Below are 26,792 nucleotides of genomic sequence, written 5' to 3'. Positions count from 1 at the left end.
ATTCACCTTTAATACATTTTGTGGCATATCTAGTACATTTTAAAAAACGTATTACTATATTCAAAAAAATATCCACCAAAAACCAATGCCAACAACCCCCCCCTCAAAATATTAAAGTTACACATATATACATACAGTTACAAAAAGGAGAAAGTTGCCTCAAGACTTCCAGTAACAAGACACAGATGCATTTACTGAGATTAAAGTGTAACGTCATTGATCTGAATCCTTGTAAGTCAGTCATCTATTAAAATCAACACAAGATCTGTCATATTAAATATGTATTCAGTTATTGGAAGTCTTGTCTATTCACAATGATTTCCACATACCTTCTACTTTGTGAATACAAAGTGTTCTAATATATTTACACTCTGAAGTTTAAACCACAGTGTAAAAAGGATAAACCTCTTTAGAAGTTACAGCAATTGTTACATTTTCTATGTGAAATACTGCTATGCAGTGTTCTTACCTACAACTTGGTTAGGGGGAAAAAATGATCTTTTTTCCAGTGTAGTGCTGTACGTTCTCTGTACTGCTCATGTGAATTTTACTCCGCAACTCCATCAGGTCAAGGGTCAACTTCCAGAAGTACCTTTTCAGATGTAGCGTCCTCATGGGCTGGAGTGCTTTCAAGAGGGAACAGCTGAGGTGGCCTCAGGACCTGGCAGGACTGCAACAGCCACCGGTGCCTGCACCAAGCCCATGCAGAACTGCAAAGCATGTCCCACCTCTCTGGTAGCCTTCATGGCCATAACTGCAAGGCCAGTGATGTTAAATCCATCTCATGGAAGTGACACTAAGAGATATCTTAAGCCCATCATCAATACAGGCCTTATTTAACAAACGGTCAGCTAGAGTAGTACAGCCTAATCACAGCCTATGTTTGTTTTCAAAGAGGGTTTGGGGATGGAAAGAAAGGAAGGGAAGAGACCACAGTTAGACTAGGCTGCTTTTAACTACATTGCAAACTATTTAAGACTTTTAAAAAGTGGCTGAACATTACTTTTTTTTTTTTTTTCCTAACAATACTTATTTCTCATCAGTACTGTTAAGATATCCTTAACATAAACAAACTCAAATAAGACAACACTACTTTCCTCTATATCTATACCAATAAATATGCTTAGGCCTCAAGAAACCAAAATATCTGGGATCTTCTGGATTTCAGTGGGAACTTACAGTCACCTGAATTTTTTCTGCTTTACTTTTCCTCCACCTGAGCTCCAAACTCTAAGCATCAGTTTTTTTGCCAGGGCCTACATTTGTCTTACTCCACTAGAGTGTTTTCAATGCTGCTATTTAAATCAGCTAAAGAAAGAGTTTCTAAATGAGTAACATGAGCTAAGACTTGAATGTACCATCATCTTCTCGCTATGTCCCAAGAGCAAAGCAAGAGAGCTAAGCCTCTGTTCTGTATCTTCCATGTAAACAAGCATAGAACTGCCCCGAATCTGACCAGATACACACTGTCCTAAAGAAACCAAATCTCACAAGTTGCTAAGATTAAGAGAGAAATGTACAAGGTGGTGAACATTTCTTTTGTTTTCATTTACACAAACAGATTAAAACAACTACAGCTGCCTATGCTAGACAACCTACCAGCCTCCCTCTTTCTCATGCAGAAAACAGATGTCATGTTTGCTGACAGACCTGGGTGGTCTATTAAATGAAAGGCAAATTACAAAAACTCTTGTAATTGGGCCACTAGACCAAAATGCTGCCTTCATTCACTTGGATAAATTTCTTCAGGCCCCAGTCAGACTACTTAACACAGACAGTAAACCAAAGCTTTGAGGCAGCCACATGCTTCTTCGCCCCTTTGACACAACAAATAACCACCTCAGTTAACTGCTTCTGATCCTCTATCAGACTTCAGTCCCAGATGTATATTTACCTTAATGAGACCACCTACCTCCAGAGCAAGGCTTTTTTTTTTTTTTTTTTGGCTCAAAGGAGATATTCTGGGCACTCTCCATAGTCAAGCTGTGTTGCTCCAGAGGGATATCTGTAAGTGAAACTTCTTTTCCACCGAATTCCCATCCCCTCCCAGTCAAATCGCTGGAGAATTTACACACATTTTGTCAACAGATCACAGTCTCTCTAAGCCAACACACATATTCTTTTTGCCAAGTTTATAGGACTACAGTTTGTATTTGTTTTGAATATATTTTAAAAATAAGTTGGAGAGGTGTTTAAGTGGGAGATGTATTGAAAATTTTTTTAGCAGCAGATACTATTGACATAGCATCGTTGTAGTTCTGCAGATCCCCTAACAAATTTGAGGAGAAGAACTTACTGTGTTATACCAAATAGAGAAAATAAGCAGCCAAGGATGTCATAAACTCAGTCTCCAAGTTCTTGGGCTAAAACATCCTGAATGAACTTCAATGTACGTTGGTACAGGAAAGCATCCTTCTTCTTTGGCTTACAAATATTTAGATGATTAACATCCACTGGAATAAGGTCTCCAATTCCTAACTCTAGGAGAGGGGGGGGGAAAAAAAAAAGAAAAAACTACCAAAGTTTGTAAGTTCACCTAGACTGAAAAGCATATCTTGCATTAGCAATTTCTCTCTCAAAAGCAACTTCTCCTGTCTTCAGTTTAACTGTTTTGTCCTCATTACTTTCTAACGTGCTAAAAGCATCAACACATGCTATTATAGTCATGAGTCACAGAATGGTTTGGGTTGGGACCTTGAAGACCATCTAGTTCCAACCCCCCTGCCATGGGCAGGGACACCTCCCACTAGACCAGGTTGCTCAAATCCCCGTCCAGCCTGGCCTGGAACACTGCCAGGGAGGGGGCAGCCACAGCTTCTCTGGGCAACCTGTGCCAGTGCCTCACCACCCTCACAGGAAAGAATTTTTTCATTACATCTAAACTAAATCTACCCTCTTTCAGTTTAAAAGCATTACCCCTTGTCCTATCCCTACACTCCCTGATAGAGTCCCTCCACATCTTTCCTGCAGCCCCCTTTAAGTACTGGAAGGCTGCTATAAGGTCTCCCTGGAGCCTTCTTCTCTCCAGGCTGAACAATCACAACTCTCTCAGCCTGTCCTCACAGGGGAGGTGCTCCAGCCCCCTGATCACAGACACAGTCAGAGCTATACATTGCTACAAAACCCACAATGGTAAACCATTAGGTCAGAGTTCTATCATCTTTACTGAGAACACACAAATGTACATTTCTCCATACAGACAACTTGGAAGAATCAAAACTTCATTTACCAGGACCTGGATGACAGCAAAGCCCTGACTGAAGTTTAAGCATTGACATGAACATGGATAGGGTTAAATCCAGGGTATTCAGACAGTGATCACCACTAATTGCCTATAGTCCTTATAAAATACTTTGATGTGGAGATTAAAAATGGGACTAGAACGAACCTACAAATCACTATATACATTTCCAAGAAAACTAAAAATTTACATTGCTTGATTGTAGAATACAAGTATTCCATTTTCAGCTACTGATTTTGGGGCCACACTACAGTATTTATTCTTTCCTGACAGCTATCACTACTGGTGAACCTTCTAGTTAGGATGCTGTGATTGCCACATTCTAGTTCACTATCTATTCATTTAACATCCTGAGAAATCCTCCATTTTGCTCACAACTCTGTATCTTCAACCAGGTAAAATTACACTGGAGCAGGATGAAGGTTTGCTTTCATGTGCCCAAGCACACATGTAAGAGACAGTGAGTGTACTGCTTGTCAGCCTGGGTTTTGAACAAAATGAATGGTGTGACACTGAACTGTCATGTACCCTCTAAAGGCTTTTGAGAGGGCTCACATGCTGCATTGTGTGTCATCTCCAGAAGAGGAGAAATATGCTACAAGATTATAAGTGCACAGCCTTCTTTTTCATTTTATTTTGTTAAATCAAAAAAAATGAATGCCCAATTTTTCAGTCCTTGTCAATAAAAATGCCTCAGCAACATTTTTGCAAACAACTGCTTCTTGAGAAGACATACTGAAAAAATATTGCTAAGTATTGACTTAGAAAACCAGGGATGTATAGTCTGTCTTTTTCAGAGCAACTAACCTTGCATTTAAACTAGTGGATTTAGCTGGTGGAAAGCCTGATCCAAAACCCAACCAATGTTTTCAAGACTTTACAGATACCTTGGGCAGTGCAGAAGAGGGTTTTGCTCAGAGAAAACCTGAAAATATCAGACTTAAAACAATTATCTAAGTTGAACACCCACAAACAAAGCAAGAGGAAGAACTGTCTGGTGTTCCCTTCTACAGAAGGCAAAAGAATGGAAGGAACTCTTCAGAAGGCAAAAATCTATTGCTTGAGTACCTGAGATATAGAAGAGAAAGGACTGCAGAACAGCTATGTGACTTTTTCCTTCCATTAGCAGTTTGCTAATTTTCTTTCCTACTTTTTAAAGAAGGAAATAGCTGGAATTTGCGAGAGTTTCTGAAACACTATTCAGCCTACCTACACAAGGATAAACAACAGTTACTCATAATTACAAAGGAAAGGTCTACAACAATGCAACATCAGACCAGGGTCCACCCTGCTTTTTTCAATGTGCAAGTGTTACTCATATTTAGAAAAATCAAACCAGACTGTTGCTATCTTAAGATATAAATGAACCTGCCTCTGATCTCAGCAGGGAGACTGTTGTTTAAATTCAGCCAGAAGTTTAAACAAAAAGCCCCACAATATAACAGACATATTTTTCTAGGTTTTTCTACTGTAGCATTTATAATCCTTCCTCATTATTGATGCTTACATGGATATATACAAAATTAAATGGCTATTTGACTTACTTGCTGATTCCAAAGGTACGACATGCAGTTTTATCATGCTGCCTATTTGTGTTGGTAAGGTTTCTGCAAAACTCAGCACCGAAAATTTCTTATCTTTGGCAAAAGACAGGAAGTCATCATTCAGCTCTTTAAGGGCAGGAGAATCTGAGAAAGAACAACATAAGATTACAGCATTTGTCTGGCAAGACTGCATTTCTAAAGAGATGTTTTGGAAAAATCAATACTCGAGTAAAAGAGTAGCATTTTGTTTTTAATCCCTTTTTCCAGCTATCATATAGCATGGAATTTGTTTAGAAGGTAAGAGTCTAAAAGGCCAGCACATGTTGAGTTATTACATTGCTAAATGGCCCAAACTAATCTTCTATAAACTTGTTCTCACTTATGTTTTTCCCCCTCGCCTCTGCAATCAAATGAAACAGTTACTCAGAATTACTTACAGCAATTCAACACACAACCCAAAACATAAAAAGGGGGGGTTTGGTTGTTTTTATCCAGCTTTTTCTGACATCACGGTTAAAAAAAAAGCATCATGAATAGATTAGCATAGATCCCTGTCGTTAAATGGTAGCAAAGTGAGAGTACCCTTGCTGAGTTCTTTAACCTCCACAGACGGAAAGAGAAGATATCTGGCATTTATAGAATATTCAGCCAGCTGGGAACCATGGTGAGGTACGCTATAAAATATGATTCCTCTGGTGTTGTTTACAATTTTATCCATTTCTGGATTCTTGGAAGCATCCAGCAGCATCTTTTTGACTAGAAGACCTGGCAACAGAAAATAAATTAATGCAGGGATTTAAAACACTGTGAAAATAATGATCATGCTATATTATCCATGAAACAACTAACCATATCCTTGCCTCAGCTGATTAGTCCTTAGTTTGTCAAATATGTAAGATTAATTTGAAAAAAAACCAAACAAAAACTGAGGAGGCATTAAAATAAAATATCAATGAATGATGCAAATCCAATTCTGGTTGCTTTAAGTGCTGCTAATGACATTTACTATATGCCTGATCATGGAGAAAATTTTGCCTCTGGATTCCCATTTATATGAATTTCAACTCATTGATTTTGTGGTTTTCAGTCAACACAGTAAAAATAAACAGCAATAAAAATCCTTTCAAAACTTATATGCTATTGAATACAATGCATTGAGAAAGTAGAAATCTATTTTCCATTTTCAGGTCTTTGCAAATCTTTCAGATAAACTATTCTGAAAAATTGCATTTCAGATTGAACTTGGTTAACAGCTTATTCTGAAATACAATGGCAGATAAATACTTCATATCAAACAGGCAATGTGCTTACCACCCATGCTATGTGATACCCACACCAGAGGTCTGTCTCCAATCCCAGCAGCTCTGAGCTTGTCAAGAAGCTCATTGCTCCTGTAAGCAATAGACTTCCTGCAAAGAAGACACAAACAAAAGCATGACAAAGCATGCTAGGTTAAAAGGCAATGTTAAAACAGAATGAATTTTCAGTGTTGTATGTTTTAAAGTGAATTACATACAAAAAATATTAATTACTTAATCATTGTTGCTACACTGAAAACTGCCAAAAAATTTTGTAAGGCTGGCTTCACAAGGACAACAGGAATTGAGCTAAATTCAGTCTCTTGATCTTGCTAGAAAGTTTTACTTTTAATTTCACTCACCCACTCATTTCCTTTAGCTTTAGTGCAAGAAATCTCTTTACGGAGTTTTAGATAGCTTCATTTAAACACTGTAACAAAATTGTGTTTTCATTTTCTGAAAGCATCATCAATACATAATGAACTTTATCCCCTCAAACAAGAATACACCTAATGTCTGACAAAAACGTACTTTGCTAAACAATGTTCAAAATGTGGAGCAATGTACTGAAATTTAGTAACTAAGTGCATGATCAACCAATACATTAAAAAAAAAAAAATCACAGATAATGTCTGTTATACTTTCCAGACAATAATCTCCAAATATTTTGTACTGGAGCAGTATAAAAGCACAATAACCTTGACTTTATAAATTGAGAGACTAAGCTCTGGGAAAGAATCATAGAGTCTCAGAATCATCTAGGTTGGAAAAGACCTTGAAGATCATCCAGTCCAACCATTTACCTAACATTGACAGTTCTCAAATACACCATATCCCTAAGCGCTATGTTGACCCAACTCTTGAACACCTCCATGGATGGGGACTCCACCACCTCCCTGGGCAGCCCATTCCAACGCCTAACAAGCCCTTCTGTCAAGAAATGCTTCCTAATATCCAGTCTAAACCTTCCCTGGTGCAACTTGAGGCCATTCCCTCTTGTCCTGTCACTTATTACTTGGTTAAAGAGACTCACCCCCAGCTCTCTGCAACCTCCTTTCAGGTAGCTGTAGAGGGCAATGAGGTCTCCCCTCAGCCTCCTCTTCTCCAGACTAAACACCCCCAGTTCCCTCAGCTGCTCCCGGTACGACCTGTGCTCCAGACCCTGCACCAGCTTCGTTGCCCTTCTCTGGACACGCTCGAGTCATTCAATGTCCTTTTTGTAGTGAGGGGCCCAAAACTGAACACAGGAATCGAGGGGCGGCCTCACCAGTGCCGAGTACAGGGGTCAGATCCCTTCCCTGTCCCTGCTGGCCACGCTATTGCTGACACAAGCCAGGATGCCATTGGCCTTCTTGGACCCTGGGCACACTGCTGGCTCCTGTTCAGCCGCCTGTCAATCAGCACCCCCAGGTCCCTCTCTGACTGGCAGCTCTCCAGCCACTCCTCCCCAAGCCTGTAGCGCTGCTGGGGGTTGTTGTGGCCCAAGGGCAGCCCCCAGCATTTGCCCTTACTGAAACTCCTACAGTTGGTCTCAGCCCATGGCTCCAGCCTGTCCAGGTCTCTCTGCAGAGCCTCCCTACCCTCGAGCAGATCAACACTCCCACCCAACTTGGTGTCATCTGCAAATTGACTGAGGGTGCACTTGATCCTCTCGTCTAGATCATCAATAAAGATGTTAAACAGAAGCGGCCCCAACACTGAGCCCTGGGGGACACCACTCGTGATTGGCCACCAACTGGATTTAACTCCATTCACCACAACTCTTTGGGCCCAGCCGTCCAGCCAGTTTTTTACTCAGCAAAGCGTGTGCCCATCCAAAAAAGCATCAGTAACAGTGAGGTGTGTATCCTCAAGTAACAAGTGATAGGACAAGAGGAAATGGCCTCTAATTGCACCAGCAGGGGTTTAGATTAGGTATTAGGAAAAATTTCTTCACCAAAAGGCTTGTCAAGCATTGGAACGAGCTGTGCAGGGAAGTGGTTGAGTGACCATCCCTGGAAGTATTTTAAAAGACGTGTACATGTAATGCTTAGGGACATAGTTTAGTGGTGGACTTGGCAGTGCTGGGTTAACAGTTAGACTTGATGATCTTAAAGGTCTTTTTCACCTAAGCAATTCTGAGTCTATGAAAATTATATGCTTCATTTTATCATAAGTATAAAGTGACTTTTTTTGCTGTGCTTATGAAGCATTGGTGGGTCATTTTAAAGTTTAAAAAAATATTCCCCTTAAGATATAAAATTGATGTTATATTTACCTCAACTAATAGCTTAATTTAGTGTCTCCCCTAAACATGAATCAGAATAGACTGCCAGAATGTAGGACGTTGCCACAAGTAGTTTAAAAAGCTCAAGTATACCACAACTGTACAGAATATTTTTCCAAACTTGATTTTCAAATGCAACAGGAAAAGTTAAATTCACTGTTTCACACTAAGTGATCCCAAAGATCAGCTTTACAGGTCTCCCTCCTGCCCCCATCCAAACTGCAGATACTACACTTGTTACCTGTGAGACTCAACAGGACATTTTGCTTTCCAGTCACTCAAATGGGTGTCATATTCCACAGATATGATTCTAAGGGCAGGACAGTCTGAAGACAGCCATGTCTAAAAGAAAAGCAAAACCAAAATGAGCTTATAATTGAAGTACTTAAACTCTTACAAGCAATTTATCAGCAGTGAAGCAAAGATGTTACTATGGGGACAATTATCATGCAAGATTTTTGCTCTTCAGTTAATTCCCAAATACGTCTTACACCTAGACTAGTATTCTTTTTACTACATGCTGGTGAACCCTAGTCTGTTCCCCAGCCACAAAGCAGGCAAAGGATGGAGATGGATTACTAACTCGTGTGTTCCTGGCTCCCTCTCCTGGGTGAAACAAGAATTACCAACTGGACTGATCAGTTTTAAGTTTTACAAAGATAACTTCAGTGGTTATACGAATTTGAGCTGCTTGAAGCAGTAATTACTTATTTACCAACAATATTTAAGTAGCAATCTGCAAAAATTGAGGTACTCTGATACCTTATGTAAGAAAGGATACTTAATTTTAAATGCAATTTTATGTACCTTTTTCTCAGCAATAACATTCCATTAAAAAAAAAAAAAAAAAAAAAAGAGAGCATAAGGAAAGCTGCCATTGCCTCCTTTTTCACTAGCAGGAGAATGATGTTGAGCGATTAAATTTAGCAAGGATTTTCCTTTGCAAGAACCACTTGTTCAAAATTTCAGCTTGATAACAAAAATACATCAGAAACTTGGAAAGTGCTACTTGTGTGACATATTCTAAGTCACTCGATACAAAACAGACAACTGCTAGACCATGTAATTCTAGGTCCTCTGGAGGGCTCTCATTAATGAGAAAACAGCAGTTGTATGTGAAAATGTTATTGTCTTTTTACCTTTGGCCAGCACTGGCTATAGTCCTCTTCCCCTTCTGAAGCCTTTTTATCCAAACGTCGGTCAATGTCTTGCTGTCGCCAGGTTTTAAATGCTGCTCCCAAAAGACCGTGAACAAAAAGGATGTCTGCTCTGATGGGCTGACTGATACAGGAAAAGGAATTTTTAATAGATGCACGGTACATATTTTTAGCAAATTAAATTTACATAGAACATGCTATTTTTAACACTATACATGATTTTTTATCTTATGGACAACATTTCATGACATCTCGTGATATTCAAAGAGAATAGTCAAACCAAGACAAAAAACAGGGATCCACCCAGAAGATATAAAAAGAGGTATGGAAAGTACCCACCTCAGAAGTTGTATTTTTCTATAATGAAAACCACCATTTTCTCCAGCTACTGTTAATGTAGCTTGGTAGTTCCAGCTCTATCCTCAAATTAGATCTTTGCTGTAACCTGACTAACACCAATGACCCATGGAACACTTGCTACTAAGTGGCATACCACACTGGAAACTGCTTCAGTCCCAGATACACAATCATTATTAAATGAAGCTGAAGCTGTAAATTTACCACATCTTAGGCCAATGTGTGCTTCTGCCAGCAGAACAGCTGCAAGGCACTGTATCCCAAGACAGCCAGTGCAAAAGTTAAATGGTTGCAATGCATGCAAAGCAGTAATTCATCTCATGGTTTGTGTTTGGATGTTTCCATCAAGTACAATACTCGATTCATGGTTATGGACTGCTCTGACCAATTCCATTGTTCTCCTATTTAAGAATCGAAATTCAGTCTCCTCAAGCTGCCAAACAACAGGAGGAGCAGGTAACATCAGTACAGCAGCACTCTCACGTCAACTTTTTCCAAAGTTTTGTAATTAAACAGTAAAACAAAGTACAGCATGTACAATATCTCCTTCTGCTTTACCTGCTACGATATTGTGGATGTAAAACATAAACACCATCTGGATACTTTTCTTTCACTGTGTCCCTGTCTAGATTAGCCAAAGCCCTGGATGCATGAGAAGACTGAATGACATGCGGGGATTTCATTACTTCAGCAAGTACAGAAACCCAACCTAAATTGAAAAAATAAAGCAGCAGGTTAACTAATTAGAAACATTATCCAAACAAAAGATTTCAGAAATATCATCCTTCAAACTACACTTGTGAAAATAGATGTTAAAACTTAAGAATGGTAACATCAAATCATTTCGATCCACTCTCTTTATTGCTGAAAAGACAATGTTAGATAAGTGGAGCCTCCAAAATTAAAAAATCCAAGGCAAAGAGGCAATGTATTTTACTATTGTTCGGCTTATGATTTGAAGGAGAACCCTTCTCAGAAGCAAAATAAAGTATATCATCAGGCCAGTGCAGTTGTCAGGGAGAACAGATATCAAGTCTCTTTTGCAGATAAGATGCAAGAAAGGTAGAAAAATAAATGTCCCAGAGAGAAAACGAAGCTTAAAGCATATGACAGACATAGAAAACAACCCACGGGATGTGGAAAAACTGATGCTTGCTGTGAGAGTACAACCATTTCTAATTTTAAAATCCAGTGTGTGAAAAACTATTTAAGGAATCAAAATGTCTCTGCTATCCCAAAAGTAGTATACTATTTATACCTAAGAAACATAAGAGAATTAATGAAGGAATCTTTGACACAATCCTCAACAAAATTTTAAGTCATAGCTACTTCAAGAAAAAACCAGACACTTTATAATACCTTACCCAAGATGTAAAATACGGTTTCTTAGACATGGATGGGGATGTTCACACTACTGAGAAATGCAAAGGAATATCTTTTATATACACACACACATATATATTTCTTTAAAATCTTGATAAATCTTGTTGCTGCTAGCAAGAGTCTATAAATGACAATTACATTAAAGTCAAGTTCATAAATAAAACCTGGGAAGGCTTTGAAATGGAGGCTGATTTAAAAAAGAAGGAACAATTTACTTCATGAGCACTGTTTGAAAAACATGGACAATGTGTTGCTACTAGTATAGCCATTAAGTTGCTAATTCAAGATAGTTCCCTGTGGACTGAAAAAAAGAATGAATTGACATGTGAGTTTCATGTAAATGCAAGTACCTTTGAGAACAGCAATTACTGCTTTTTTTAATAATTATGTATTTAAATTACATTTCTAAGTAGAATATATGATGACCACTGTGCAAGTTCTCCTTAAGAAGAACACGATCTAAAATCTATTTTCAGTTCTCCAAATACAATGAAAGACTGCCAAACTAGTCTGATTAAAACTAGCAAGGTCTCTGGTTTTGCATTTCTCTTAAATGCGTCAAGATGAAGAGTCAAAAATACTGTTCAGAGTCCTTCTGCTCACAGATAACCCATCACAGTTACTACACAGTGCAATATTCCTTTTCTTCTTCTTCCTGTGCCAGCAGTTTTTGCAAAGAAAAAGAGCCTTAGAGGTTCTTTCTTCTTATGCATCATCCAGCAACAAAAGAGAAGTCTCATCAGCTCTTGACCAGCAGTATCCAACTGCTCATCTCTGGATTCCAGTTCACTGTCTAAAATTCCGTTTGTACTGAGAGTTCTGCCCCAGGGAGCTGCTGACTCTTCTATTACAATCTCTTCCCCTACACACATGGTTCTAGCAGTCATCGTAAGAACAGTAAGAATGGTGTTAAGAGCTGAGACCAAAGGCCTCTGTAGTCCAGCTGTCTTTGTCCAAAAGTGAGCAGTAATGAAAGTTGCTGAACAATAAAAGAATAAAGCAATAAAAGGACAAGTATATATTGCTGATTCTCCATCATACCCTCTCAGTTTTCTGCAATCACTTTGACTTTTGTGTGTAGAGCTTTACCGATTTTTCCTTCCATGTCTAAATGCTTTTTGAAACTCTAAGTCTTCAACAATTGCAATGTTATGTGGCAAGTTTTAGTTGGTCATGCACTGTATGGAGAAAAAAAATATTTATTTGTTCTGCCTCTTGATAATTTAATGTACAAGAACCTTTGGTCTTACATTACAAGAAACAGCAGATGACCATTCTCTCTTTGCCTTCTCTATGCCAGTGAAGACTTTATACATCTCCACCATATTATTCTTCAGTTGCTTTTTCCATATGAAGTGTCTTAGACTAGTTATTTGTTCTTTATACCAGAGTCATTCCAAACTCTTTATCACCCTCACGGTCTTTCCCTGTGCCTTTGTTACTTCTTTTTGCAACAGGGAGATTAAAAATGCACATTGCATTTAAAAGGCAGACACCAGCTCAGACAAATGCAACAGCATATTGATATTTTCTAATTTTCTTTTTATATCTTTCCTATTAAACCATTGGGAATTATTTATTTGGTACGGAACTTTCATTGTGATATTTAGAGGTATTAAAAAAGGGGGCATGAGAGCAAAGCTTAGCAGAAGTTACTAGCCTCGCATGAAACATAGGAAGACATGCTTCACTTTCTTCTGAAAGGTAAGGATTGCAGACTGTTTCTTTACAAGATTAAACACAGTTGGCAAGAAAAAAAAAAAATCTACAAGATACATGATCTGTAAGAGTGGAAAACTCAAAAGATTTCTGCCAGTAATGTGGACCAAACATCAACGAGTCCAAATTTTCACTATCCACCAGACTTAGAACGGTTCTGTAGCACTGACAAATATGCTAGACAGCATACAGGATTTTTAATCAACACCATCTAAACTGTCTGTATTTTTTGTATTAAAAAACCCCAACAACACCACCTCCCCAAATATAAAAACCACACCACTACTGTGGTCCTTTGCATTTTACAAACACACCAAATCCTCTGAAAATTTTAGAACAGAAATCTGACATTCAGACTGCTTCCACTTGCTTTCCTTTTACCTGCACGTACTATGGATGAATGTAGACGTTCATCCAAAGCCATATTTCCAATAATGCGAATTATGTTCCTTTGTATTTTTGCTGAATCTTTACGTAGCTGGTATATCCTCTGTAGTAGCTGAAGGCCTCCTTTAGCTTCTATTTTGTCACAGTGAGAAGAAACCTAGCATTATACAGTAAATACAATGACAATAGGTAAGTGTTCTGCAAAATGCTGAGACACTGCTAATTCACAAATTAGGGAATTTTAAGGAGCCAGTATGATGCAGAGCCCTTATTACATAGAAATTCTTATGAATCTAGAATTTATTATGCCACAGTTGAAGAGGAAGCATATATTTTAATACACTACATGCATGATTTCTATGGATTGACAACGTGAAAAATGCAGAGTAGCATCACTCTACTCTCATCCATCACATCTGAGGGAGGTAAGATTGCTCTCCACTTGACATGATCAAATTTCAACTGAAGTTCAAGAGTCTGAACAGGACAATTGTCTGCATTTGTTAAAGCACTATCTCAACCCGAGCTACTTGTCTTCCTGTTCACCACCTAAAATGCAGTCATTATAAACCCTTCTCTTTGAAATGCAAAGGTATTTCCAAATAGTACTGCTATCATTACTGATCTTAAGGGCAACAATAGATTCTAGTCCAAGCAGATGAATATGCACAAATTAGTCATAGTGTCAACTGATATTGGACAAATGCTTATGACTTGAATATAATGTCTACGGTGCTTAACAATGTGTGGTAGTTATGGAACTGCTGATGTCCTCAAGCTTTCAATGAAGACGTACATTTGGAATAAGTACTGTCACAACTTGTTTAAACTGAGAATCTTGCATATAACAAATTGTAGACTAAGTCAGAATTTCTATATATATAGAAGATGTGAAACCTATACTAGCAAACTGCACTTTATCCATCCCTATTACCAATAACAATTCGGTATTCTCTGCACTTTCTCAGTGTTCTAGGCTTCTAAGCAATTAAGTGTGCGGCATTAGGAAACAAGAAGAATCACTGTTACACAAAGACTCCCATACTCTGCCTGTGTTTGCAAAGAACAGAATGGTCCTGGGAGGATGCCAGGATACTAGCTGCACACTGTGCAACGTTCTGCCCAAAGGCAGTGACCCTTGTATGAGGGGCCTTTGTGCATAGCCAAGGTTTGTATTCCATTCAGGCTTCTGATTAGAGTGAATTCATGAGGCTATTTTGCTTTCTGCAAACCTGGCACTAGAGTTTGCTTAAGGGCCATAAGAAGATACTGCTTGTAAGCTTTCTGAACTGATGTACACCAACTCACATAAATCCACACACACTTCGCACTGAGAATTTCCTATCATCAGTATCTCACTTCCTGAGAAGCTGCAGAGTGGAAACACTAAGTGCTTCCTCCCAATATCTACCTACAATGATGGTCAGCGGGAGGTAGCGCTACACGAAAAGACTTGTTAAAGCCATATGGACTTCGGGCATTCTCTCCTGCTTTTCTGTGTTAGAGATGGCCTTTTACTGCTTGAAAGATGCATACAGGGGAACTTATATGGGCTAATTAGAAACAATAACAGAACTTACATACACTTTCCATGAGAAAAAAAATGAGTTTGTTATGCTGCCTTCCAATTCACACCAGTCTCATTTGTCTGAACATCCTTACAGAAGGGGTGAGGAGTAGGAAACAAGGAAATGGCAACTCCTTCCCAATATATGGGAGAGCATTAGAAAGGTATGTTTATAAATGTAGCTCTTCAGTTATAGTTTAAAGGACAAATTACCTTAGAATGCTGTACTAAAGCTTGCAAGCAAAAGAGTTCCACTGTCTCTGAAGGGATTTTACTCAATGTCTCACAATATGGAAGTCCATTTCCTCCAAAACACCATAAGCCTCCCTGAAATGATAATCCGTAAAAATTATACCACATTCCAAATACATACATATATATGCATTTGCAATTCCAAATACATAAAATAAGCATTTCTAAACTGTTAAGTGTGTAATGATCTATAGAAATTTCTATAAAGAGTGCACAACACACATTCAAAATGTACAAATTACACAAAAGTGTACCACAAAAATATCTACTATTTTTAACTGAAAATATTAACTAGATTTTTCAGTCAGTAGTCTTTATTAACTTCAAACCAAACAATAAAGGCAGAAAACATAGGATTTCAATATTGTTAATGAATGTCTTCTTTTAAGATCATTTGCTTAAGCATAAAAAGCAAGAATCAGACTGTGTCGAGATTTCCATAGCTGTGAAAATTAGAAGAGGAGGAAAAAAGGTCTTCAACACATAGCACAGTATCTGAAGACCAGTGTCTCTTAATCATGCAGTGGGAAGACCAGCATAACCTCAATAAAAAAGTTTTCTAGAACAGCGTGATTATCAAAATGCCTCCAAGTGTGATGTCTTACCAAAGCTCCCTTCATAGCAAGAGCTCTGGCTGTGAAAACAATAAAGGACAGTGTAAAAATATTACACGTAAGTGTGTCATAGCACATAGTTACCTCACACTGAAATCTCTATAAACAAAGCTTTGACAGGGATCATTATTAAAATGTGACAGTCATTTTTATTATTGCATCTTACAAAAAATAACCATCACCGATTTTAAAAAGTAACAACTTTTTAATAAAAAATAAAATGCACAAGAGATAGTGGATGACACTGGCATTACAAATACTATTTTTAAGCAATAATGGCACTTTAAATGATGTTCCTAAAAGTTGTTGGACAGAGTTGAAGAATTCTTAGTTTCCAAGTCCAAACAGACCACTAGAGTATTCCAATTCTGGTTTTGACAACAGTGATCTGTTACAGGGAGGCATTTCCATGTGATATAACAGATGTTACTATTTAAGGTGTGCTAACAACTTACCAGTTTGCTAATAAAACTTAACAGAGGTTTAATCATCTCAGCAGTAAATGAACACTCAAACAATGGTAAGATGAAATGTGAAAAATCATTTTATGAGCACTGCAAGGGGAAGGAAATGTTCTGGACAAAATGTTGAACTATCTGCTTTATGGGAAGGCTTGTAAGTAAAGATATAATCTTTCACTAGACCAACTAGTACAGCTGGGAAAGATAAACAAGCTTTCAAGCAGGCAGACTGTATGCAGAAGAGATTCTACTTATGTTTTACGGTCACAAAATCTCTGTATTTCTCTCCCTCTTACAATGCTCAAAGATATAGAAATGTGTTTGTATCTTTGAGCTCTGCAGCAACAAAGAACCCAAATAGTTCTATTCTGCAGGTGGGAACTCACCCTTTGTGCAGCAAGAGTCTGACTACTTTCACGTAAAGCAAGAGATGTGAAGTACTGGACACATGGATCAAGACCAGTCTGGGGTAAAGATACTAACAACAAGCGTAGCTCATCTTCTATGGGATAATCCTGTGAGAAGTAACACAAGTAGCTTTTAGTTCTGTTCAGAGCATGAAGCAAAACAAAGACCTGAAATAATGGAATCAGCCATATTAATAAGGCTGTAAAATACAAACCATGGACTTGAGTGCTCTGCAACTTTGGTTTAATAGTTACATCTGTAAAGACTTTGGAAACTGGTAATTCTAAAACCACCAAGTGATGAAAAGCAAGCTTTAAGCTTCGTACTTTGATGGCCTTATTCTAATAGGTGTGAAGGACAGAAGAATAAACAGTTCCTCTTGGCACAGGAAGCTTAAAAGTTCACCCTTAACTACACAGTAATTTTGGTGCTGCTCCATTAAAATGAATGTATAATTTACTAGTAAAAAATACAGACGACGTTTCTTTTAATATTTTATCTTCAAAATAATCATATAGATCTTTAATCATCCAGGGTAGATGACAGGAAAACAGACTCAACAAATTAATTTATTTGTCCAAAGTCATGGAACTTGCAGTTATTCTAATCCTTGCTACAATCAGAGATGGGGACATATCTGATGTGCAGAGCAACACTTCCTGCCACAATGATTTGCTTCAACTTCCTAAGCAGCAGATTGGGAACTCTTATCTTCATCTTCAATCACCTAGCAATCATACTGCTGTATAAATATATACATAACCATATACTAGTATAACCTAGTACTTCAGGACTAACAGGTACAGATCCACTATCACATAATGTTACAAAGATAAGAAATCAAAACCTGAGAATATCACTACCAAAGCTGGTATTCAGAGTTTTGTCAGTTAAGATATACAGGTGTTCTCTGACAGGGACTTCTGGCAGCATTCATTCTATTAGGATTACAAAACCCCTCTTATATTACACTCTGTGTGCCAATTCTGTTTATTGAAGAAGAGGATATGATGACATGATTGCTGAAGCATCATACAGAAACTAACTATTTAACATAAAAACAAACCAAGGTCAAATCTATCCAATACAGATTTGCTGGTACCCAAAAGCTGGCAATAACGAGGTAGGCTTGCAGCAGAGCACCATACTAGCAGTGAGGATGCAAAGGCCTCCAGGAGCGCTCTCTATGTGTAGGATTCTGTCAGTACCAACAAGGCAATCTAGGATGACTTAATATCAGACTGCTGCGCACTGCCTATTAGGTACACAGAGGCAGTGTGTGTATCAGACTTGTAACTGGCTCAAACTCCATTGCTGGTAAATATGTAATGTGGGCATACAGTCCAAGAACAATAGTTGATCATCATCCCCATCACTCTTTCTTTCCATCATGCCATTCACTAAGGCAGATATACACCACAGCTATATCACTATAATATAGTTTTGTATTTTGGTCTTAATTTTACTACTTGTTAGTTACTTTAGAAAAACTCCACTTTAGTATGGTAATGAACGACAAAAACACTAAAAACAGACAAGCAGGCAAAAATCACCGAAGACCCACTTTTCGTTTACTTACATTCTTTATTTTTGGCAATGGTGGTGGAGGCAGGAAAAAGCGAAGGTCGATATCTTTGGATCGAGCCAAACCTATAGCAGTCCTTTGATCACAGGTTTGGGCAACTGTACCATACTGATAATCTGTAATACAAAAACTTCAGTGTTAGGTTTAAAACTAACAAATATTTCATTTCGTTTTAAATGTAGTTTCTGATCTACTTTGTAAATATACTTGAAAAAAGAATGACCTCTCTGCAACCTACTTAAATAAACTCTGATTTTTAACCTCAAATTCCAAAAGATAAAAATTGCAGATGTTAGACCAGCACTATACTGAGCTGAAATACACCTGGGCACTAATTGTTCATTATAGACCTGTTTGATAAAGGTCCTCAGATGTAAGTTGAACACAGCAAAAGCAAACATTCAGTATTGCCACTGTGAAAGGAATACAAGGACTACAAACCCAGGCTTAATTCCCTGGGCTTGAGTTAAAATTTGAAAGGCCTCTTACAGACGTTTTTCTGCATACAGTGTTAAAAACCAGAGACTTAAATCCAAATGCTGCAAAGACACATAATTTTAAATGACACAGAAGGCACATTTCAGTAAAATTGTTAATGTCACAAAATCAGGTAACCTTAGAAAAGGCAGAATAGCACCACAGTACAGTTTCAAGTAGCCCTTCCTTACCGAAGATACAAGACAGACTTTCAGTTAATCTATTGAAGGGAAACCAGATTTAAACAGTATCTACTGTTCCTTTCTAAAACCTACCTACTTGATAGCCGGAGAAATTGAAAAGTACATGTTGAAAAAGTAAGTCGCAAAACAGAGGAAAATATAACTTTAAAGTGCGTCGATACTTTTTTCTGCAAAAATTTGTTTCTATCCTCCTTACTGTTATACAATTCTAGAACAAAAAAGACAAGCCATTTCACACATACTTTTCACAGTCACAGCGGCCATATTTTTTCTTTGGTGCAGATTACCTACAGCTGCAAACTGAAGTCATTGAAGCTGTGGTGTGGACAAGCAAAATACTGTATTTACAATACCAGGTGTGCTAAACAACTTGGTTATAGCTGTGAAAAGTTAGCACATACTTTCAGTCTTAACTTTTCTTGGATTAAGTTTTGAAATATAGATTAAAAAAAAAGCCCATTTCCCTCATGAGTTAGTTGGCAAGAATAACCAGTGTTTGTGAAACATCCAAATACTACAGCGATGAGCACCACAAAGAAAAGGAGGTAACAACAAGCAACTAGATTTCAGAGTACTGGCCATCTTGTGCATAAAGATTCTGAGATCACCTGCTAACAGACAGTAGCCTACAAACATGAAACAATTATGCTAAATCAGTACACAAAGTTTCAGGTTTTGTACATCCTAGCTTTCAAATACAGTTTTTTCAAGTAAATTGCTTGGGGAAATAAATTAGAATATTGAAAAAGCAATCTGAAACAAGATAAATCCCATGGAGTGGAATTGCACTGGAAGAGTGAAAGGTTGTCAACTGACTAGATCACCAGAATAATGAGTCACAATTAGTTACACCTAGTTTATGTGGCCTGCTGATGGAAGGGGGAGGAGGACAAACCCACAGACACACACACCCTTTACTTGGGGCTAGAGCAACAGGGAGAATTTATTACTACTAAATCATACCTAGGATGGAAAATGGCTTATGAATAATGCTTGCACACACAAGTCCTCTACCTCTAGTTTGTCATTACTACCTTGCTATTACAACCCATCAGCTCCTAACTAATTTTCATTAGCTTAACCATGGCCTTTCAACTCATTCCTACAGAGCCTTATAAAAATCACTGCCAGAACTTGTAACTGTGTGAGCAGCCCCAACAGAAAAAACAAGGAACTAATGAAGATGAACTGCTCTCCCACACTACGGCAGTGGTTGCAGTTCTCTGGTGGGGAAACAGAAAGAGGCCTGCTTGCACTGCAGACACATACTCTGTATCAGGAAAGAACAATTGCTTGAAATGTAAATAAATCTCCCACATTTTAGACCAAATTTCAAAGCGTATTTACACTTCTTGCAGTTACTAGATTTTAAAAATGTTGACAGCAGACTTGGAACAACTGAGACTTTGTTACATTTCTGGGAAGAATTAGGCCACATCAGCATACATTACCATGCCAGTGACTGTTGTTTGCCAGGTCTTGTACAGCCTGCAGTCGAACCTCTTTGTCTTCTGACTGACTTCTCTTTAAGAGAAGCCATAAGGCACACTCATGATCTTCTCCATCAAATGTACTGAATTGTTCTTTTGGCAGGAAACAAATAAAAGCCAAGTTATTATTAATGAGTATTTTAACAGTCACGTTTCTATTTGTTGAATAAAAAAATCCATTTCTTTTCATATTTGAATATTAGTCATTAACAGTAATTCAGCGTAATGTTTTAATATTAAAATTAGTTCAGTAAACAGTGACAGAATTACATCAGTAAAATGGTGATCCTTAAATTAATAGGATGGGTTTGATTCATTTTAGTGGCACCAAATTGATATTTCATATAAAGTCACACACAAAACCACTGGCTGGCACTCACCAACCAGAACTGCCAGCTTCCAGCAGGATCTGGAAATGAGTAGCAACTCTTGAGCCTCTGACCTTGAACAATTAATTTTATAGCATGACAGTGGAGGTACATATTGTTATAGTCATTTAACAGATAGTTAAATAAGAATAGATATTATGCCTCAGGAACACAATTTCTTATACGAATTGAAATTCTTAAAATTACTCTGAAAAGCAGTGACACACTGTTACCAAAAGACTGTGCTGCTTTCAGTTAATATTGGAAATTCTGATGAAAGCCTAACATACTTTTTTAAAAAGAAATTTTGACAGTATTTCATCCCCTAAACACCTTTTGTACACAAAACTAGTATTAAATATTAACCTGGTATCTTAAGCTTCAAATATCTTCTGAAACAGGAAAAAAAAAAATCTTAAATCTCTTCCTTAAGCATCACTTTAATTTACTTTAAGAAAAGGAATGGTTTTAATACAAAGAAAATATTCTAATATTCTATATTAATATAGAAAATGGTAAGTAATACTACAACCATTTCACACACAAAAGAACATGTTAATTTTGTAAAAAAAATTATTTATTTTCTAACAGGCTTGTGTTTTGCTATTCAAAAATGATAATCATAGATAATGCCAGGCTTTCAATACTTACCATTTAAAGGTCTCCGAAAAATTTTAGCTTCTGTTTCTAGAATTTTCCTCACTGCTTTATGAATTTCTTTTCTAGCTTGGTAGGTGATCCCTACAAGAGTGTTTTTAGATTACTGGAAGTCTGAAAGACAGTTCTCTCACATTATTTTTTCATAAATATATATATATATACACACACACACACACACAGAGGCATATACATAGAGAGCTATTTCATATATAAAGAAATGTATGTATAAAACTCCTGAAGAAACGGCCACCAACTTAAAATAAATCTGCTGACACTGTGAAGAGTATTACTTTTGTAACAGATCTCAGGAAATGTAACTTTTGTTATACAAGGGTTACTTTCAGAAACATTCTATTCTCTTAAAATTCTATTTTTAGAATCCAAACAATTATGCATCTTACCTTGATATTCACTCGGATTTAGAGAAGCTGTACGTACATATACATAGGATTTAAGTTTTTCTTGATGTATAGCTTGAGTATCAATTTGCAGTAACTTCTTTAAGGACAGGACTTCATATGTAATGAATACAAAACCTCTTTAAATAAAAGAAAACTGCATATGAATATTACTTTAAAAATTTGACAGAAAAAAATACTAACAATTGTTTTGGTATAAATCATCCAGGTTTTACCAAATATATAATAGTTTGCAGATTATTTTAATTTAGCAAAGTAGAGAAAAGACTCTAAAATACTTAGAATAAGTAATACTACCGAAAATATGCTTCAAAACTATATTCTACCATGTTTAAAGGTCCCCATATATTGTCACATTTTTTAAAAGATATGCAAATTAAAATTTTAACTGTATACATAAGTGACATATATGCTTGTCAGTTACAACTTACCCTAGTATAAGTGATCCAGTTACCTTTGCAATTTTTCCTTGAAAAAATGAAAAATTCATGTCAAAGAAGTTGTGTGCATCACCTCAATATAAACACAGAATTTGATTACCAGACAATAAGAATGTCAGCCATTAAGAGTAAGCTTTTTATAATTTTTCTATTGCTCTCTGGCTTTCAGGAAATCATTACCTAAATTTACAAATGGAGAAAACATTACTTGATTAGAATTTCCTGCTCTTCTAAGCAAGATGATGAAACACATATACTGCCAGTGCTATTTGCTTTGAGTACTGCTACCTATCAATTATATTCTTTGTTCAGCTGCAGGAATCAACAGTAAACTTTGATATGAATATGTATGAATACATACAAGACTATATGTACAGTTCTGCAGAGTCTCCCTAAGAAAATATGTTTAAAAATAATTTCACTGAATCTAATTTATAAAGCAAACAGCTGAATAAACACATGTCACTTGCAACAATTTCTCTTCTAAGTCTAATGATTTCTGTCAGATTTGAGCTATTTTGCATGGACAAAGTTGAGCTGATTATCTAGATGTAAGGATCTCAGTACAGAGAAACTCTATTATTACCAGTAGCAGCAAACCCAATGGAACACATCTCACCTATCATGAATAATTTCTTTTCCTCAGCATAAATTGAGAGATCTGCCCCACAACCACCACCACCAGGTTCTGTCTTTGTGAGACCTTAAGAATTCTGGCATGCAAACAAGAGGCAGATACATGTTGAAGTAATAACTGGCAGGAAGGTTGAAAAGGCAAATAATGCAATGCTTCCTGTAGAGCAGAAATGAAAATATCCTATCTTTTAATGCTCAAAAATAAACTTTGTAATCTGAAGAATTGTCATTCTATATAGAAGGCACCAAAGAAAGCAAAGACTAAACAGGGAAGACTGTGGAACTAATATCAGTAAATAAGGAAAAAGAAAACAATAGAAACAAACTTTATGGATGTAATTGTTTCATGGCTCTAGAGGTTAAAAAAAAATCATACAAAACAGAGTTTAAGATAGTTTAATGAGATGGCATCGGGGCCGGGGGGGAACCCTCATCTCGTGCTCTAATCCCAGCTAATCTGCTGGTATAATTTTGCATATCACTATGCAAAACAAGGTCAGATGCAGACATCCACTTTAGGCAAATAAAAGCTTTTGATCACAAAGTAATCAGGGATTTAGATCTTTTGCACCACTGAATTATGCATGGCATCATACCAGCACAGATTTTTCATTTTTATTAACACCTCAGATCAATACATATAGAACTGTACTTACTGATATCATTCCATGGTAGGTGTGTTTTTGTGGCTGGACCAGAAGTTCCTATTTGTCTATAGCAAAATATACAGTAAGCGGCCACTGACATTCTGTATATTAAAGAAAAAAAAAAAAAATAAAATCACAATTGATTTAAGAATTACAGCTGAAAACCTGTAGCAGGTTTTTTTCCTGTCTTTTTACAGCAAAGATCATGATAACAAAAGTCATGATTTACTGCAAAGGTCACAATAAAACATTTCAAGTCATTTCCCTCCATACAAAATGCTCTAATTAAAGAAGTCTATAAACTGCTCAATTTAACAGGCTGCATTTCAAGTACAAGAAAAGCTACTGTTGATTTTAGTGAGTATGTATCTCCAGTTAACTTCTCAGCTTTTAAGTCTCCTTTCCTACTTAGTAGCTCTCCCTTAAATACCGGATATGGTCATATCTCCATCAAGATGCGATTCATCACGACATGGGCTTTAATACAACTCAGTAAACAAATCTTTTAAAGTTAATTTTGTTAGCAAGTCTTTTATTTTGACCAACAAGGCTCCAAGAACTACTATGTATTTTTACCTTTAAAGGGCAAATCAGACTAATACTTCAAGGATGTAAAAATTCTACAGTTAATAAAAATAAGTATTGATTCTAAAATGTTCTGACTCCATAGGCTCAAGAAACTCATGGGGCATGCTTACAGGTAAACCACAGAGGATGCATCTCATTCTAGAAAAATTCTTACACATGCAAAAGAATGAAAACCTAGCCAAACCCAGGAAGAGAACCTTTTCTAAAGCTAAGGCCCTAGCAATTCAACATTACAAAGACACAGAATACTGACAGACTAATTGCCTTGCATGCACTGAATGCTGAAATCAAACTAGGCAATATAGAATTTTTTTCCAAATAGTCACAAACAAATGCATGTAACATATTTTAGAACTACCAAAGTTATTAATGTAGAAGGAATCCAACACAAACATGAATCTTCTTGACAGTAATATGGTCTCCATGAAAGCAGTATCCAAGTGCTTTAGAAATATGAAAGAATTAATTCTTCTGACCTATCTGTGATGCAAGACACTGAATTTTCCTCATTTTACAGGTAGGAAAATGAGTTAAGACAAGCACGCTGCAACTTCCTTACACATTCTAGGTAAAACCTCGCCTCTTTGAACAAGTGGGACTATTCACGAGAGACCATAAAGGGCTCTTTAGCCCACTGATCAAAGCTTCATCTTAACCACTGCACAGTCAGGTTAAAAGAAAGTATAGTTACTGCAGTCAAGCAATGAAAACCAAGGCAATTTAGGCCAGGCAAAAGCACCAGTTCCTGCTTCTACCACTCACATACATATACCATTGTATCTATTAGCAAACACTACTGCCTTTCATTTGATTTATATATAAAAAACTTACCTAAAGTTAGGAAAATATACAAATTGGCTTTGGCAACCCACAACAATCAAATTATGTACATTACTTCTGCTGAAGACTTAAACTCTTGCGATAGAATGTATAGTATTTTTAGTGCAAGAATTATGTCAAAATCCACAAAGAATATGAAACTTTCATAACAATCACAAAATACACAAAAATCTGTTGCCGCTCACACTGCAGAAGTAACATGAAATTAATCTTTTATGACAGGTGAAATTTTAATGTCTGAGCTGATACACTTAGCAGACTGTGTTTAAACAGATTTAAAACCACACCACTATCTATCATATATTTAACGAATTATTATGTTGGAAACATAGGCATCCTTATTAAATGCCAAGTTAAGTCTGTACCACCACAGTAACAATTAGCTCAAAATGATAAAGTGTCACGTGTAAATCTTGATCAGTAAATCTGATCTTGAAATATGGGAGCCCCTGATAGTCTCCCTGAATTTAAGGTAATCTCTATAAACCAAAACCAGAGTTTATACTCCTTTTAACGTCAGTGTCCAATTTCTCTAACAAGGGAACTTTTTTGATTCCCTCTATTAATATGTCTTCCTTCTTTTCATGTTTCCCAAAAAGTTTCATTTTTTCCTTGCTGTCTTACTTGTGTTTGGGAGATTTTGGAAAAATGTCAGCACTACCCCAGCACTCCTGCAATTACAACAGACAACTATTTGGCTTCTGTCATTTCAGTATCACGTTCATCCATTCACTTCAACAGAATACACAACACTGTATGAAACGCTTCCAAGACATTAATAATCAGTCCTCTGGAGACACCTCCTCCGCCTCCACACTCTCTGTCTCATCTATGGCAATTCCTTTACTATCTTTATTCATAGAACTCACATTTATTTTTCTACTTAACCACAGTCGGTAACTGCAATAAACACGCAGTTCAGTGACAGCAGGTGCCACAATCCCCTGAAGTCAAAACAGGCACCTGCAAACCAAGAGGCCAAGGTGACTAGTGCTTCTTTGTCACTAGGAACCTCTGTTCAGGTCCGAGGGTAAATATGCTTAGGTGTATACAAAAATAACGCAAAAGGACCCGTTTCACAGCTGGTTCAGGAAGCTCTGCGGTCTGTAACAAACTCGGAGACCGGCCCGTGCCGAGGAGGCTGCGTGGTGCCAACGTTTCCGACATCACCCCAGCGTGGGGCAGGAACGCTGTTGCCTCACAACTACGCAACTAGGGTACGTTTGAAAATACAGTTTTAAGGCGGTGCAACACCTAAACAGCCAAGGCGCACAGCGGGGATAACTCTGTGCCCTTTTCCAAAGAGATATTCGTTACCTTTTGCGCGCTCACAGGGCGCAGGTGAAGCCTTACGGCACCCCGGCTCTTTCTGGAGGCTTTTAACACGCGTGGGCTGCTCCGGGGCCTCCCCCCGCCCGGGCGTGGCCGCGCCGCGCCTCTCGGCAGGCCGGAGCGCCGGGGGAGCGGGACAGGCGGGCTCCCGCAGCCCAGGGGGACTTCGAACCCGAAATCGTTAATATAATACATAAATATCAAACCAGGTAAACACCCCGCAAACCTGCTGAGCCAAGAAGCACCACGCCTCGGCAGGCGGGGTCGGCGAGGCTGAGATCCCCCGTGTCCCACCCCGGAGCCCGGGCCCGGGCCGCCCCCGCCCGCCATCACCGAGCTCGCCCCCCCGCCAAGCGCCGTCGCTACCTTCCGCCTCCGCCTCTCCTTCCGGCACCGGCGCCCACGCGCTCCCGTGACGCCAGCACGCTGCGGGCGGCCCGGCCAATCCGGAGG

At 37.8% G+C, this 26,792-nt stretch overlaps 1 protein-coding gene across 3 annotated transcripts; it reads right to left on the bottom strand.

The window, feature by feature from the left end:
* On the bottom strand, window positions 1-26,733 carry SERAC1 (serine active site containing 1). Of its 3 annotated transcripts, none has more exons than XM_074896499.1 (17): window positions 26,706-26,733; window positions 23,589-23,680; window positions 22,288-22,324; window positions 21,839-21,975; window positions 21,429-21,518; window positions 20,371-20,502; window positions 18,234-18,355; window positions 16,633-16,761; window positions 15,133-15,246; window positions 13,347-13,509; window positions 10,422-10,572; window positions 9,489-9,630; window positions 8,591-8,691; window positions 6,097-6,194; window positions 5,368-5,550; window positions 4,786-4,929; window positions 1-2,480 (listed from the first exon to the last, which is right to left on the bottom strand). In XM_074896499.1, exons 2-17 carry the CDS (start codon window positions 23,677-23,679, stop codon window positions 2,344-2,346), a joined length of 1,971 nt encoding a protein of 656 aa, XP_074752600.1. In that variant the 5' UTR covers window position 23,680; window positions 26,706-26,733; the 3' UTR covers window positions 1-2,343. The 3 variants fall into 3 exon arrangements, with proteins under 3 accessions (XP_074752600.1, XP_074752603.1, XP_074752602.1); XM_074896502.1 differs by lacking the exon at window positions 26,706-26,733 and adding an exon at window positions 26,566-26,619; XM_074896501.1 differs by lacking the exon at window positions 26,706-26,733 and adding an exon at window positions 26,325-26,496.
* Between the last annotated feature and the right edge of the window lie 59 nt (window positions 26,734-26,792).

The sequence above is a fragment of the Athene noctua genome, chromosome 1 (genome assembly GCF_965140245.1).
Source record: "Athene noctua chromosome 1, bAthNoc1.hap1.1, whole genome shotgun sequence".
NCBI classification, from domain to species: domain Eukaryota; kingdom Metazoa; phylum Chordata; class Aves; order Strigiformes; family Strigidae; genus Athene; species Athene noctua.
Note: the sequence above shows the minus strand (reverse complement) of the source record. Positions and strands in the feature narration are given on the sequence as shown.